Genomic DNA, 16531 nt, shown 5'->3' with positions numbered 1-16531 from the left:
TAAATTTGCACTGGAGAGGGGTGACAATTATTCAGCAACACAGTATAACTGAACGGAAACAGGAGTCAGAAATGGTTGCCAGGAAAGAAAGCGTGTAAATCTATTTGCAATATTTTTGCACATAATCACATCAGATCCCAGAGCAAAAGCTTGGGTCCAGCTCTTAAGGCCTTCAGTGGGGAACATCACAACATTCTGTAGACCACGCCAATGAGTTTTACGTGTAATATAATTGGGACTCGAGAGATCTCAAAAGATCATTGGCACCAAGGCAATTCTAATTAATGATGGCTTACTCTGCCAAGTAAAGTATTTGCAGTAAATATACAAATATCAGGATCAAAACAGACACACTTCTTTTTGCTTAAAAAACAACTTCGACGTTATCGTACGTTTATGGTTCTTAAACTGGGAATGTAAAAATGTGGGCGAAAATATTTTATACGAATATTATGAGTTTGTTTCAGCTGATACATATTATGGTCTCATAATAGATATAAGAGGGAAAAAAACAGCGCAGATTCTACTCATGGAAAATGTAAAGAAATTTAAATTTTAGCAGCACACTGATCGATTTTTCACAAGATATAAAATAACAACGTTGTAGTTTTCCAGAACATGATTTAAAAAAAAATCAATTTAAATTAAATTATGCAGGTAAAATGCAGCTAAAATAATAAGCTGATGGTTTCTTTGTTTTTCTCTCTACAGAATTTCCTTATTGTATATTATACTATACTTCCAGCCTATGTACATTATTGTGATGGAAATCTGACATCACAGGTTAGTGGTGCACTGTGGAAGGCTTCGATTGAACAGAACTCATCAAAATAAAATGCTTCTAGTCTGAAACCACGTCCTATTCTTTATACTGTGTACGTAGTGCTTTATTTTCAGAGTCTGTCATTTTGGAGTGGTGTCTGGCAGCACAACGACGCATATCCAGTGCACTCATGAAATCCTGCAGTAGGAATGTAGGTAGTGACCCCAGCAATAACACGATATTGGTGTAGTTTGATGGTGGCGTGTGATCTGTGGTGTTATTATGGTGTGGTCTGAGAGTGTTGAGCGTTTCAGGCAGGTAGCAAATGTCTACGTCGGCTAAGAGAAAGCTGTAGCCAATCAGAATGGCAGTTTAAGTAGTAATCAATCAGGTTTCCAGACTCATCACATTCTAGAGCAAAAAAAAAAAAAAGTGCGTGAAAAAAAACGTTCTTAAACAGCTAATATTGGACTGAGAAATAAATAGTTCACCCCAAACCCCAGTTTATATACAAACACCAGTTCAATCAAGTTCAAATGTAGTGCGTCTCCGAAATGGCTCAGGTCCGAGTCACACTTTGAGCCAGATTGAGAGGAATTCCAATGGATGCCTTGGCCCAACACACATACACACGCGCACACACACACACACACACACACACACACACACACACACACACACACACAGAGCCCTGCTGACAGCCACATGTCCTCAGATATTTTCCTCTCTTGAGAAGCTGGGTAAATAAGGAGAGAGGATCCAGTAGCGCTTGCATTGTATTTATATGGGCGGGTGCGCAGGGCTAGGACACGCCGCCACTAGTCCTGTGAAGCGTCCATCATGTGTCCCAGCCCACACGGTCCGTGCTCTCCAAGGAGAGAGACTTGGTCTTGTGCGGTGATGCAGGACTGGGCGGGCTGCTGAAGGTCGAGCTGTTGGAGGCAGTGGAGTGACGCGGCGAGTCTGAGTCCTGCAATTCCAGATAAAACCAAAGCATTAAACCAAAAATCTAAAACAAGTGTTAAGCCAAGTGTTGGCTACATGCTGCTTTCAGTTTTCATCTGTGTGGCTGAACTGAATAAATAACTTAAAACACTACTAAAATCTATCTAGAGTACTTGTAAAACAGCACTTGTCTGTCCCAGTCCATAATAATTACATTTTAGCTTCAAATATAATCATGGAAATATTTGAAAATTCATATTTTTGCATTCATATTTAAATCCATTAAATCATGCTTGAAACATCCTTTTTCCAGCTTATGAACAATGTACATCTTAGTCACACAACATTCACTTCTCCCTGTTACCTGAACACATTCACCCCTGTGAAATATTTGGAATATTCCACAAGTCACATGTTCAACAGGAAATCGAACCATCCGAATTTCCTGAAGATTATGAGAAGAAGAAAAATGTCCTCATTCTTTTTTTCTTTATTTTCATTAATATTGTGATTAATGAAGTCGCTTTGACTTCAAAGTACAACCCTGTTCCCCAACATCATAAACATTTAATCAATATGTCCTTAATGTCCTCAGGTCAGGAGCATGGATGCTAGATAACTACATTTCTATGTCTATTTGCTAACCATTAATTACATGTTTGTTTAGATTCAGTTTTGGAAAAAAAATAAATTGTTCCAAGTTACAAGAGCTAACGTTCACCTCAATCACCCATTACAGGGTATTAAGTATAAATGATTTATGCTTATTAAGTAAAACTGCATTTGATTCCTGAAATCAGCACAGACGCAACACGTAACTGCAGCTGCACAAAAGAAGCAGAGACATGTATTATAATCAATGTCGTATAAACAGTACAGCTACTAAAGATGCGTATGAGATGCATATTTAAAGCCTCAATCTGCACATGCATAAATCTCATAAATATTTGAGGTCTGGGTTCATATTTTCTCAAAGGATCAGCATATATCCTTTGAAATCCCAGTCTTAAAGTCGAATGAATGAATCTGGATGAGAGCTGCGACTAGGTCAGCGCTGTCACACACAATGTGTTCGTACACCTTATTTAGTTATTTTTCAACATCAAGATCAATAAGTGTGGAGAAATACCAAATCCAAGACTGGCAGTTGTAATGGCAATGTAAAATAATTACAAGCCATAATTTGCTTTGCCAAAAAGAACTGCTTTTAAAAGTAATGATTTGTTTTTATTTGTTTTTATATTCAACCCACTGTAAGGCTGTTAAATACTTTTATTCCAGAATATATGAATGTATTATTCGTCCTGTTTTCCTTCCATTCTTTTTTCTTGATGTTGAAAATGGCAGAAAGCTTGGTGATGTTAAAAGTGCACTTCACTCCCAATAATGAGTTTAGCACTGCTATGCCATGTTTATAGAGCATGGATTGTTTTTGGGAACAAAGCACTTTGCAACAACAGCTTGGGTGTTTCACAGGAAACTGTAATTAAACTGCTCAGTTTAATCACGAGTCATATGTTCCTGCTGGCATTTGCAAAAGTGTCCGTCCTCAAATACAGCATTTCGGAGGTGTTGAAATAAAATGTAAAGGGAGGTGGTGCTCCTGCTAACACAATATGCTTCTTTCAAATGCATGCAGAGCCCTGAACGTGTTCTATCAGCCTCAGGAAGAAAATGTATCGCATTTTTCTTTTGTGATTCTCCCCTAATGCCAATTTGGAGGTACAGGATGGAGGTAGAGCATGCTTGTCACTTTGAAAGTTAATGTCAATTTATTTATTTTATTTGTTTTTTTAAAAAAACAACAAAAAAAAGAACTTAGCACAATCCTGGATTTATGGAGATTTGCTAATCAGAGACTGAGGACTTTAGTAGAAACAAAAAAAAAGAAAGCAGTAATGTGTTTGCTCTGGCGGAGGGAATGAGGGGGTGCTTTTAATGCCGAGTGGATCAACTTTACCTTCATCTTACTAAGCAGGGTCCTTAACGCCCGTTTCAGATCGGGCGTCTTCTCCGAGGGCGAGACAGCCTGCCACTGGGAAGGAAAGGCACACTGAGAGCCCAAAATTGGCTTCCACACCAAGGGAAAGGATACAAAATGCTAATTCTGGAAATGCTGGAGCTAAGGCCCCAGTAGAGGCGAGTTATATGCCTGAAAGGGATGATGAATGACAGCCAGACTTGTATAGTTTGGCCAGGAGGGTATGGGAGAAATTCAAGCAGGACAGGCCTGGCTATATGACTATGCTGAATCAGGATTGTCTGGGAACCTGCTGTTAGAGTACAGACTAAAAGAAGCCATCAGCTCTTTTGTCAGTTCAGTTCTTATCAGGTATTTGCTGACATGAATCTGAAACATCTGGAAAAATGGTTATCATTAAAACCTGCTAAATCATTCTTAGATCATCCTTTTTTCTTTTTGAATATCTGAAGTCTTGAACAGACATGTTGAAGGAAATTCTTCTACTGACATCTACAGAATGAATGATGAAGTGATTTTTTCCCACACGTGGAGATATTTTCACTAACCACCAGAATGGAAGGCATGAAGTTTATTTTCATTTTCATAGTCATGTTACTCACATCCCGGTCAAACTGAGAAAGCGGTGCGTCTCCTGCATCCATGCCTCCACCTGACGACAGCGAGCTCTCAGACGGAGATGTCATGGTTTGCCGCTTGGAGCTGTAACTACTGCTCGAGAGCTCCCTCCTCAAAGCGCTGCCATTCTGAGAAGAAGAACCTGAGAGACAGAGACAGCAAACAAAGCAGAAAGGATTAGAACAATAAGGATCGGCCGAACAACATTTTACAAGCTTCAAATATTCATTGCTGTTTCCAAACACTCATTCTTAAACCCACCCTTCAATAAATAATATTTACATTTTAGTTCAAATATTTGTGCAATATTTGACCATTTTTCTCTTTTATCATCTCCATTTCATTCAATGCAAGTCTACCAGCACTCATTCATGCAACTATCTAATCAGCCAATCATGTGGCAGCAGTGCAATGCTTAAAATCATGCAGACACAGATCAAGAGCTAACATCAAAAAACATCAGACTGAGGGAACATATGATCTCAGTGATGTTCACCGTGGCACAGTTGTTGGTTCCAGGTGGGCTGGTTTGAGAATTTCTATACCTGCTAGTCTCCTGCAGTCAACAGATAACAGATAACGGTCTCTACAGTTCACACAGAATGGTGTGAAAAACAAAAAACATCCAGTGAGTGTCAGTTCAGTGGGCAGAAATGCTTTGTTGATGAGAGAGGTCAGAGGAGAATGACCAAACTAGATAGGAAGGCAATATTAACTCAAATAACCACTCTTTACAACCATCGTGAGCAGAAAAAGGTCTCAGAATGCACAATGTGTCACATCTTGAGGTGGATGAGCTATAACAGCAGAAGACCAGATCAGGTTCTACTCCTGTCAGCCAAGAACAAGAATCTGAGAATGCACTGTACACAGGCTCACCCAAACTGGACAGATGAAGACTGAAAAAAAAAAGACCAGGTGATGTTTTTCCAATCTTCAATTGAGATCCCCACTCTGATGTTTGATGTGAAAATTAACTAATATTCTTGACCTGTATGCAGGATTTTATGCATTATGTTACATATTGTCTTTAAGCAATAATGCATTTAATTTGGTGGGGTGCTGCTTCCTTGAGCAGATGCATAAAGTATTATAGCATGTTGAATGCTGAATAAAAGCCACTAGTGTGGTAAAAAGTAGGTGTGCAATTCGGTGTACACTACGTTGTTTAAGCTCTTGTTTAACTGCTGTTGATGGGTTCAGACTAACATGCCTTAATCCCATAACTACATACTGAATAATTAGAATTTAATCTGAATCCTTCATAATACGTAGGTATGAAATCATGGATTACTAAATGGATCATACTGCATTGTAGCATCACAGCTCAAGCAATTCTGGGCTATATTAATTCATGTGAGTTAGCAAACATAATAATAAAATATAAAAATAATAATAATAACGAACACAACAAAATGATTTATATTTACATTGCTAATTTGCATGGCTGAAGTACAGAGGGAGGGAAAAGGAATTTCGCAGTGTCCTTAGGGACTTATACAGTAGGAGTCTTAGGATGGTTTTAGCATGTGGAGGATGGAGAAACTCACGTATACCCAGGCCACTGCTGGCGCTCATGGAGCGACCGGGTTCAGTCCGATTCTTCGCTAAGGATGGGATACTGACTGAGCCACTGAAGCCTGACCGGTTCTCCTGGGCACGCACGTTCTACAGGAAAGAGAGTGAGATACAGGCAATTCATTGGAGAATTTGTGTCCAATTTTGTCTGAGCCCTGTTACATGTGTTTAATGTACAAATACAGTAAATATTCTTAGCACAAGTGAACAAGAAACCTCGGACAAGGTCAAGGCCAATGTTAGTAGATAGCACCCATATTAATTGCTGAACTAGGCTACGCTAGTAAGCCTACTGTTTCACTGTGCTCACCAATACACTTCAGAACACACACCACTACAACAACTGGCCACTGTTAATTAAACCAGTGTCTCCTACCATCGGTAGATCCTTAAGAATCTGCATGCCATCTCCAGGTCCCATGTGAGCCACGTGGTTGAAGTTGGTGGGGTTGGAGATCAACTTGCTTCTCTTCTCAGGATCCCTCAGCATTTCTCTAGAGACATACACAGCACATAGTAAAATACTGCACTCAAGAACACTAATGCTGCTAATCTAGTTGGGATTAGATGGCATAACCTTTGCTTGAGTTGGTTTACATAGAAATATTGACATTTTAAACTGTTACAGGTGACATAATTCTTTAATGTCTATTTTCCTTATAGGGAAAATACATGCAGTGAAAACACCATCGATAGACAGATTTTTGACTCTCATAGTAAATAAGTGCAATAATAATACACTATATGGCCATAAGTTGCCAAAGACACCTGAGCATCACATCCATATGAGCTTCTTCCCCAAACTGTTTCAACAAAGCCGGAAGCACACACTTGTATAGAATGTCTTTGTATGCCGTAGCTTTACAATTTCTCTTCACTGGAACTAAGAGGCCCAAACTTGTTCCAGTTTGACAATCTGTGTACAAAGAGAGCTCCACAGAGCCCTGACCTCAACACCTGCACCCCAGACCTCCTCACCCAACATCAGTGCCTGATCTCACTAATGCTCTTGTAGCTGAATGAACACAAATCCCCACAACCACGCCCCAAAATCCTTCCCAGAACAGTGGAGCTTATTATAACAGCAAAGGTGGAATAAATCTGGAATTGGATGTTCAACAAGTGCATATGTGTGCGATGGTCAGGTGTCTACTAACTTTTGGCCATATAATGTATCTTCATGACATCACAGCACACTTTATGAAACATGTGTTCCATGTTAAATCGTTGCAAAGTGCACAGACATGACAAGCAAGTATTAAATTAAACAGCTCATTGTATTCTTATATCCCATATCACATATTTTCCCAATATTTCCCTTGTGATCAATACAATGAAGGAGTACACCTACATACAGTCCCCTTCAAAACTATTGGAACAGCAAGGCTAGTTCATTAGTTTGTGCTGTACACCAAAGACATTTTGGTTTGAGATTTCAGCTTTTATTTCCTGATATTTACATCTAGATGTGTTCGACATATAAAACATAGAACTTTTTATATCAGACCTGCCAATTTTTAGGCAAGCAAAAGTATAGGAACAGATAAGTCTTGAAGTAAATTAAAATAAATAACTTCATATTTGGTTGCATATCCCTTTCTTGCAATAACTGCATCAAGCCTGAGACTCGGTGACATCGCCAAATTGTTGTATTCTTCTTTTGTGTTGCTTTTCCAGGCTTTTACCGCAGCCTCTTTCAGTTGTTGTTTGTTTCATTTGTTTTGTTTTCTCCCTTCAGTCTCCTTTTCAGGAGGTTAAATAACCCAACTGAGCAAATGTCTTCAGTCTACGGCAAAAACAAATGGAATGGCCTTGCCGTTCCAGTAGTTTCGGAGGGGACTGTATCTATCTCTCCATCTATATAAAGAGTAGGGGGTTGTTGGAGCAGGGGTGTTTCCACATGCGTACATATTTTTGTATTTTGAGGTCATGCTTTTTTATAATATAATTCAGTATAATCATGAATATAATGAAACCCCTGCTGTGTAAGACTGAAATGGATACTGTTATAGTGTAATAGTGTAACATCTAGCAATGCAAAAAGGCAGTCTGCTCTGCAATACACCCAGTGAAACATGTCAAGCTTTTGTAGTGTGTGTGTGTGTATGTGTGTGTGTGTGTGTGTGTGTGTGTGTCGTGTCTTCATGTACCTCCTTTGTTGTAGTCTCTCCTCCTCAGGTATGCGGAATGAGAAGCGTCTTTTGTTGTTCATACTGCGCACCATCTGCTTGCGGCTGTTATCCGACACCTCTGGCACCACCAGCTCGTCTCCCTCTGACACACACACACACACACTGAGATTATACACCAGAAACACACACCTCAAACTAACCTGAGGTGAACTGAGGATTGCTTGTTACCTGCTGTCTTGTTTCTGAAGTAGATGAGCCTTACTGTTTCCAAGCCGAGGAGATTCAGAGAGCCGTCCGTGTTCAATGGCCGCATCTGGGCACATAATATACGTTTAAAGTATCCGATACGTTAGCCTGCTACATCTTAAGAACCGCAGCTTAATTACTCTTTGTGCTTTATGTTGGAAAAATCCAGATCTACAGGAGCTACAGATGAACAATTCTTCCTGCGATTATGACACTGAGGTATTACAGGGAAACAACTTTTACCTTTTTCAGAGGAACGGTCTGAATCCATTCCATGGTGTTGATGTCAAACACATCCACTGCGTTCTCGCTGTACACTGAGAGGTAGGGGGCGCTGTAGCCTGCAGAATGTTCAGTAGATACACAAACGTGATCAAAATCCCCTTCCAGAGTGACATAATTCACTTTTAATTCTTTGCTGCTTTAGTTAGATATTATTTTTATATAATAAAATGTATTCTAGTATTTCCTGTTATGAGATTACCATAATTCAAATATAAGATTATTAAACCTAGTTCTAGACATTTTTTTTTACTCATTTCAAGCTTTAAAGTTTCTTATTCTATTATCAGATCATTTAGATTCTTTTTTTCTTTGTTTTTTTGGGTTTGTTTTTTTTTTTTTAGAAATAAATGTTTTAAAATTACAAAAATTATCAGCCAATAGAACAAGGCTATTTTAAGCTTTAAATGATTAAGAAATGTCTAGAAATAGGTTTCATAATCATACATCTGCTTGACTGTATTTTTTTTTTTTATAATAATAGGAAATTTGACTATATTTAAGATATTTTCACTTGCAGTGTATACATGTTACTCATGTTAAACTGTACTTGTGCAGGAAGTAATACTGGAGTTTAGAGATATCATCTATACCAGTACAGCATCCCGTGTATGACTACTTTAGAGTTCCTGATCTCATCATGCCCCTAGATTAGACTAACTCTGATTTTTAAGGCAAGTCTGACGCACTCACAGCAGGAGGTGGGAACAGCAGGCCACATCAGCTCCATCTGGCGTGAGCGTCGGCCGTGGAGGTCTACACAGACACCCACACAACTGAAGCACAGCAGCAGCTCCTTGCTGGAGATTTCCACGGCACACAACGCGTCCATGCCCTGCTGCGTGATGAAGGCCAGCGTGTGATCGTCAGGGTGCAGGAGGCTAACGGGAGAAGTGTCTGAGTGCAGGCTGTAGCGCATGAAGCCACCCTGAAAGCCCACCACGAGATGGTCGCTCAAAAACGCCATCCACTGCACCACAGCCGGCACCTGGAACAACCAAGGGACATGTTCTTAATTGGGGACCAAGGAACTTATTTGATTATTACAAATAAGTGTAGTTTTGGGGTTTCTCTTAAAAATAATCTTGTAATGAATGCAAATATTATGATGACGTGTGACATATGGCACAAGCTTTATAACTAATGGTGATCTGTGCATTATTATAAAGTAACTGGAATATTTATGAACAATTATGAAAACTGTCATCATTAAAATGTCATCATTGAGTGCATCAAGTAAAGGGAACGTTATAAACGATTCCTCACTAGTAGTTAAGCAAACTAAGACACTATTTATTTGTAAAACATTATAACTTTATTTTTATAGTGTGTATAGAAACACTGAATTCCAGATGAGAAAAATGACAAGGACACAGTTATATACTGTGGCAGAGACATAAGCTTGCAGGGACAGGACGCTAGGTGCTGCATACATCACGTGTGTTCTTGTTATTTTAAAAAGCCTTGAGAACAAAACACTCAATACATTTTTGTATGGTGCCTTCATAATTTGATGTTAAGATATTTAATATATTAACATATCTTCTCTTACTACTTTTATTACTTAGCAATGTATTTATGTATTTCATTAATAAGTTTGATATATTTACGCTGTTATACAGTATGTGTTGTGTGAGCTATTACAGGAGTTGCATAAAGTCCATTAAAAATACAGTTCAATTCTTTATTGCAATCATTAGCTCATGTTTCACAATTTAAGGTGCAGAGCTAAGCAACTCAGCTTTAACTGCACGAGGAGTTAAACATTAGTAGAAGCCTTACATTTAAAAAAAAAAAAAAAAAAAAACTGTGGAGATTGTATCAAGCAACAATTTTACTGCAAATAAATAAATAAATAAAACCAAAACAATAAAAATAAAACTAAACTAAAGAGGAAAGCTCATTGATGAATGTAATAAAAACACACTACTGAGAGCGGGCTAGTTCTAGAAATGTCTACTGTATAAAATACACCAACAAATTTTGTTTTTCTTAATACACCAACCAAATACACCAACACACATTGTTTTTCTTAATGTACCAAAAAACCCTCGTGACGGTGGTTACCTGAATCTCTCGGAGGCGCTGGTGCCTTGCCTTACTCTTGTTGAGCTCGTAGCAGATGACTTGACGCTTCATGGCCACACACAGGCACGTGTGAGTAGCATGGTGAGGTTTTCCTGAAGCCAGCAGCTGACACCCTTTAGTCTCGAGCAGTTTGAAGGAGTCTGTGTCGCGGCCATCAAGGCCAACCATGGGCACGAGACGCACGTGTCGGTTTCTGCCTGAGATCACAGCCAGCATCTGCTCGGAGGGCATCAGCTCCACATGGTGCACTTTCTTGTTGTCGCCCACACGGATGATCTCTGTGTGTGCGACAAAAGTGTCGCATCAGTGTGGAAGTTCAGTTACATTTTGCTCATTTGGTTTGCACCAAATTTCCTAAACTATGAATTTCAGGGGTTATGCAGAAGAATTTTAAGACACAGAGCATAATTTTATCTGTAAACTGTTCGTATGCATACTAAAAAGTTCAACGTTGCAGCATTCAAAGAATACAGACACGTCGACTTACCATCTTTGGTGACATGGACCACGTAAAGGCCTTCCTCGTTACCTAGAGCCACACGCTCGTGGTCTAATGAGGGAAAACAATGCAGAAAAACACCATCATGTACTTACTAAAAAGCACATAAATGTGTAGAATGCCAATAAATAAAAAGCCATCTAAGAGGAGCCGTGTAGTTTTGTAGTGTAGTGTTGGATGTGCATTAGTGCAGGACCTATAATAGCAGCAGTCTGTGTAGTTTTGATGAGAGGGAGCGTGCTGTCATAGGCTTCTTTGGGCACATAGACAGAGCGATCCTTCAGCTTGTTCTTCTTGAGAATGCGGTGCAGCTCAAGCAGCAGACTGACCCACTTGGTGCGCTCGTGATCACTATCAGCCAGAATCAAAATGGACGTCTTCTGGCACAAGGAGGACAGATGAGATGCCGTTACCTGTGGAAAAGTCAAAACATGCAAATTTTGTAAAACTGTATTCCATCTGTGTATACATGGTAAATTCTGTATTAGTTACAGACGGGATCTTATTCAATCTATCCATCCATTTTCTGTACCGCTTATCCTACACAGGGTCGCAGGGAGCCTATATCCCAAGGAACTCTGGGCACAAGGCAGGGGACACCCTGGATGGGGTGCCAACCCATCGTAGAACACAATCACACACACAATTTGACAGAAAAACACATGTCTTAAGGCTGAGAGAGGAAACCCGAGTACCCAGAGGAAACCCCTGAAGCATCGGGAGAACATGCAAACTCCAGGCACACAGGGAGGAGGCAGGATTCGAACCCCCAACCCTGGAGGTGCGAGGCAAACCTGCTAAACTCTATGTTTCACGTATGATCACATTAATTTAGATAATATGGGATTTTGAATGTTAAGAATGTGGCCACAATAAACATATAGATTTATGCAAAAATGTATAAAATTTTGAGAAACGAAACAACTGAGATAGAAGCGCAGTATTGGGACACACAGCTCGCAATTATTTTAATTGCTCTTGGCTGTAGATCTAAACTTTTTAGGTACTTTTGCTACCTGATACCATATACAAATGTTCATTTCATACTGGAAAAGAGTTACTGTATAAGCTTGTACAATGTGTAACACACACACAGAGCAAAAAACAGAGCACAAAAACCCCCTCGTACCCGGAATATGCAAGGGATGTCCTTCCTGTTGGCGTGGATCACATCCGAGGCCAAGACAGAGCTCACTGAAAACTCTTCATCCCTGAACAAGCAAGAGTGAGACGTCAGATAAAACTAAAAAAAAACAACAACAAAAATGATCTGCTGCCACTGGAATTCCTGCTCACCTCATGTCGATGACCTGGCTCACGATCACACTGGGCTGAGTAGTTTTGGCCTCACCAAGCTCATACAGAAACAGTTTAAAGTCACACACTACAGCGAGAGCACGCTGCCAGCCCTTCTTCACCCCTGTGGGCTTCGGCACCTGAGGGGCACAGCGTGGCACTGCACAATTACATCAATTTTATAAAATCCTCAGTGAATAAAGTTATAAAATCTTTCTCTCTCTCTCTCTCTCTCTCTCTCTCTCTCTCTCTCTCTCTGTCTCTCACACACACACACACACACACACACACACACACAGATGGTGAAGTGCTTTAAAAAAAAAAACAGAATTCTGTTTAAGTTGTGAAACTCTTTAGAATTTTTTTTTTCTTTCAGAAAATGGCATGTTAATTCAGGTGAGATTTTTAAAAGACATAGGAGACATAGGAGTGAGAGTTTATCACTAGCACCTCCTAGCGTACAGAAACTATAAAGAGTCTTAAAGTGCCATTTAATTCCTGACTGGACACCAGGTTTGAACATTTCCGAATACTGGATTTGGGACGGAGCTCACCCGCACATAGCCTTCATAGGCAGTGCCAATGCCCCGCAGCGGGTCGATACCCAATGGGCCTTTGGTCTGATCGGGAGTGAAGGGGCACACAGAGGGAACCTTATCCGCACACATCACATGACAGGAGAAATTACACACTGAAAGGACAGAGGAAAATGAAAGATCGTTAGAAATGACTCGGAATTACCACAGAAGGAATCTTATAGAATTCTACATGGGAATAACTACTATATTAACAAAAGCATTTTGTTTCTTTAGGTCTTTATGTTAATTTACAAACCCAATTCCAAAAAAAGTTGGGACGCTGTGTAAAATGTAACTAAATATAAATAAAACAAAATGCAATGATTTGAAAACCTCATAAACCCATATGTTATTCACAGTAGAACATAGAAAACATGTCAAATGTTTAAACTGAAGAAATGAACCATTTTAAGGAAAAAATAATATCATTTTCAATTTGACAAAAGGCAACTTTGAATTTGAGACGTGTTGTGGCCATGAAATTCAAAATTACCTTGTTTTTTTCCTTAAAATGGTTCATTTCCTCAGTTTAAACATTAGAAATGTTTTCTATGTTCTACTGGGAATAACATATGGGTTTATGAGATTTACAAATCATTGCGTTCGGTTTTTATTTACATTTTACACAGCGTCCCAATTTTTTTTTTGGAATTGGGGTTATATAATCATAGCCAAGAACAACACAATTTTCCTCCCTCTCTCTCGCTCTCTCTCTCTCTTTCTCTCTCTCACTCGGTCATTCACTCCGATTCAACAACAAAATCAATCAACTATAAGCAGTGAATCAGATATAACAAACATTACATATATTGATGACTAATCACTTAATAAGAGTGGAGAAATGATCATTTCAACAACAACCTGCTATGTAAGTATGTACACCCTTTACTAATATTTTTTAAAGCACCTTTTGCCTGTATTACAGTACTCAGTGTTTGTGGGTAAGAGTCTACCAAATTACCAAATCTTGATTTGCCAATTTTATTCCACACTACCTTGCAAAAATCCTCCTACCTGTCCACTGGGCAACTATAAATAACCTGAAAAGAACACCCTGAACACATAATCTGTGGGCACCATGTGCCTGGAATAGCAATTTGTCTACCACTGTTCTCTCTCTCTCTCTCTCTCTCTCTCTCTCTCTCTCTCTCTCTCTCTCTCTCTCGCTCTCTCGCTCTCTCACCTTCACATGTGCAGCCCTGTCGCATGAGGCCAACCATCAGCGAGGTGCAATAATTACACTTGGTCGGAACACTGAAGGATTTCACCGCAAACTGATGAGGCTTGGGCTGCAAAATAGAAGTGGTAACTTTTTATATTAATATTCCCTATTAGTTACCAAGATATTCATCATGAATACAAAAAAAACGTTAACAAAGTAACGAACACTTGTAATATTACAACCAAATATTGTTCAGTGAGAGTGCAATCCATGTGCTTACTTTATTACAGGGATGCTCTTGGTTGCTGTAGCTGGATCTGCTAGTCGGGGTGTGAAGACGTGATGAGTGATCCATCAGCTGCAGAAGGAGAAAACCGAAGTACGTCAGTGCCATTCTGTAGTGTCAGAGACCACAGCGTATCCTACAGTAGGCAGGGAGTATGCTCCAAATTACCTCTATTGGCTCCATGTCACTAGCAGTGGATGGCGAGCGTGAGCGGGACATGTGGCGTGATTTGGATTCTTCATCTCGCGATGGAGTATTATAGGGAGTAAAGTCACCCGAGTCAATCTGGAGAGAGAGAGAGAGAGAGAGAGAGAGAGAGAGAGAGAGAGAGAGAGAGAGAGAGAGAAAGAGAGAGAGAGGTGGAGGAATTACTTCATCTTTTGTTCATAATGGTACACCTCTATCAACTGAATTCAGTGCACAGTGTTGGGCAGTAATCTGGATTAACTGAGGACATTACTTATTAATTAACATTGCTTATGAATAGTTATAATAATACTATTAGTTGTTAATAGTTGATTATTAATACAGCACACTGAACTGGGCCCATAAACTAGATAATAGCTTTGATGGAGATATTGTCCATGTGGTTTTATTAGATATGTCTAGAGGAAATACATAAACACTGGATAGATTTGATTATAATGAAGATATTTTGCTGTGTTCTTAAAAGTATTTCCTTCTGTCCTCCTGATTTAATCTAATGTTTATGTCATCATTTTAATAAGAAATGTTAACAACAGTTAGCTAATAATAAAATATCAGTTATGTACACTTTTTTTTAGGCTAAGCCTATCATATGGATGCAGTACTCTGGTATACACTTATACACCCGTGTCCCATCTATGGCATTCTCAACGCATCAGCGACACTACCATGCTAGCGACGTGGCCTCTTAGTGGTATGTGTGAATCAAACACAGTGGCAGTGTTGGGCTAAGAAACAGTCCACTAGCTAAAGCCCTGTGGTCAGATCCTGAAACTGATAAAAGAGCTAGAGGAGGATTTTCTGAGCACCAACAATGCAGTTGTTTCTAATAAAGTGGCCAGTAATTGTGTAAATATTTAAACTTAATAAACTCATTGTCAGTGTCATAACATCTTCTCAGAAGTCCATTTCCACTGATGGATGGAATAGAGGGTGGGTGACAAACCATGCCTAGTAACATAAAGACTACAGTAAGTAACTGAATATGGTATGAGGTAGGTATAAAGTGGCCATTGGGTGAACGTTTTTGTTTTTTTAAAATCCATTTTCTTAGAATAAATTTACTTTAGTTAGTGGTTAGAGTTCATTTTTATTTTCAGTGAGATGGACTTCAAGTTAATTAACCACAAAGACATGGTCTTCTATAATCTTTTTTTTTTTTTTTTTACCCATTACCAAAGGTGCCAACAATTCTGACGCTGATACAGCTTTATATGCAATCAATTTAATAAGATAAATAAGAAGTAGTCCTACAGTAATAAAACACACACAGATAAGATAATCTCAGGATTACATTAGCGATTATATCTTTCGTCACTGCTGGATTGTGTTTCCTCAGTAATCTACCCAACAGTGTCCATGAATTAACACATGACCAACCCTTAACCCAACATTTAAACACATGTGTACTACACGTGGCTCTTTGGTTACACCCATACTGCTCAACAAAGTAAAATGCAAAGGCTTCAAGCCAAAAGAAACAAAACGCACCCCAAAAATCCAAGACACCCCTACATGCAGGACCAAAAAGGGGAAAAGGACTCAACCGCAAAACCATGAGCCACATAATAGCAGGGCGTGCAAATATAAAATAATACCAACATTCTAAATGCATCACCCGTGGGGTAGAAAAAAAGCATGATGACCGAACCTCAGAAACATTTCAATTAGAAGTGTTTTCATGCAGTACAGAATAGAGTACAGACGCAACCACCACTCATGCCATACACAGAACACACAAACATGAGAGGGGATCACATGAGCCATGAAATCCACTCAGTAACAAAACTGAGTCTTACACGTCGGCCTTTGCTTCCTGGACCCCACGATGGTGAGCGCTTCAAAAAGACAGAATTAAAGAAATGTTAGT

General features: G+C 39.3%; 1 protein-coding gene across 6 annotated transcripts in view; it reads right to left on the bottom strand.

The window, feature by feature from the left end:
* Positions 1 to 137: 137 nt before the first annotated feature.
* cdc42bpab (CDC42 binding protein kinase alpha (DMPK-like) b) overlaps positions 138 to 16531 on the bottom strand; it is a 75082-nt gene continuing 58688 nt past the window's right edge. For 3 of the 6 annotated variants that reach the window (XM_047150808.2, XM_047150809.2, XM_017455699.3), the window contains 19 exons: positions 16461 to 16499; positions 14623 to 14739; positions 14449 to 14526; positions 14190 to 14295; positions 12983 to 13119; positions 12429 to 12568; positions 12262 to 12343; positions 11329 to 11545; positions 11121 to 11183; positions 10613 to 10911; positions 9239 to 9533; positions 8507 to 8604; positions 8246 to 8330; positions 8036 to 8159; positions 6262 to 6379; positions 5858 to 5975; positions 4292 to 4449; positions 3669 to 3743; positions 138 to 1733 (listed from right to left, as the gene is read on the bottom strand). In XM_047150808.2, the coding sequence (XP_047006764.1) occupies positions 1602 to 1733; positions 3669 to 3743; positions 4292 to 4449; positions 5858 to 5975; positions 6262 to 6379; positions 8036 to 8159; positions 8246 to 8330; positions 8507 to 8604; positions 9239 to 9533; positions 10613 to 10911; positions 11121 to 11183; positions 11329 to 11545; positions 12262 to 12343; positions 12429 to 12568; positions 12983 to 13119; positions 14190 to 14295; positions 14449 to 14526; positions 14623 to 14739; positions 16461 to 16499 (2481 nt within the window). In that variant the 3' untranslated portion in view covers positions 138 to 1601. The remainder of the gene's footprint in view (positions 1734 to 3668; positions 3744 to 4291; positions 4450 to 5857; positions 5976 to 6261; positions 6380 to 8035; positions 8160 to 8245; positions 8331 to 8506; positions 8605 to 9238; positions 9534 to 10612; positions 10912 to 11120; positions 11184 to 11328; positions 11546 to 12261; positions 12344 to 12428; positions 12569 to 12982; positions 13120 to 14189; positions 14296 to 14448; positions 14527 to 14622; positions 14740 to 16460; positions 16500 to 16531) is intronic. The other 3 variants (XM_047150810.2, XM_047150811.2, XM_047150812.2) reach the window with 3 other exon arrangements.

Source organism: Ictalurus punctatus, chromosome 25 (assembly GCF_001660625.3).
Source record: "Ictalurus punctatus breed USDA103 chromosome 25, Coco_2.0, whole genome shotgun sequence".
In the NCBI taxonomy this organism is placed as follows: domain Eukaryota; kingdom Metazoa; phylum Chordata; class Actinopteri; order Siluriformes; family Ictaluridae; genus Ictalurus; species Ictalurus punctatus.
This window is presented reverse-complemented; position numbering and strand designations above follow the sequence as displayed.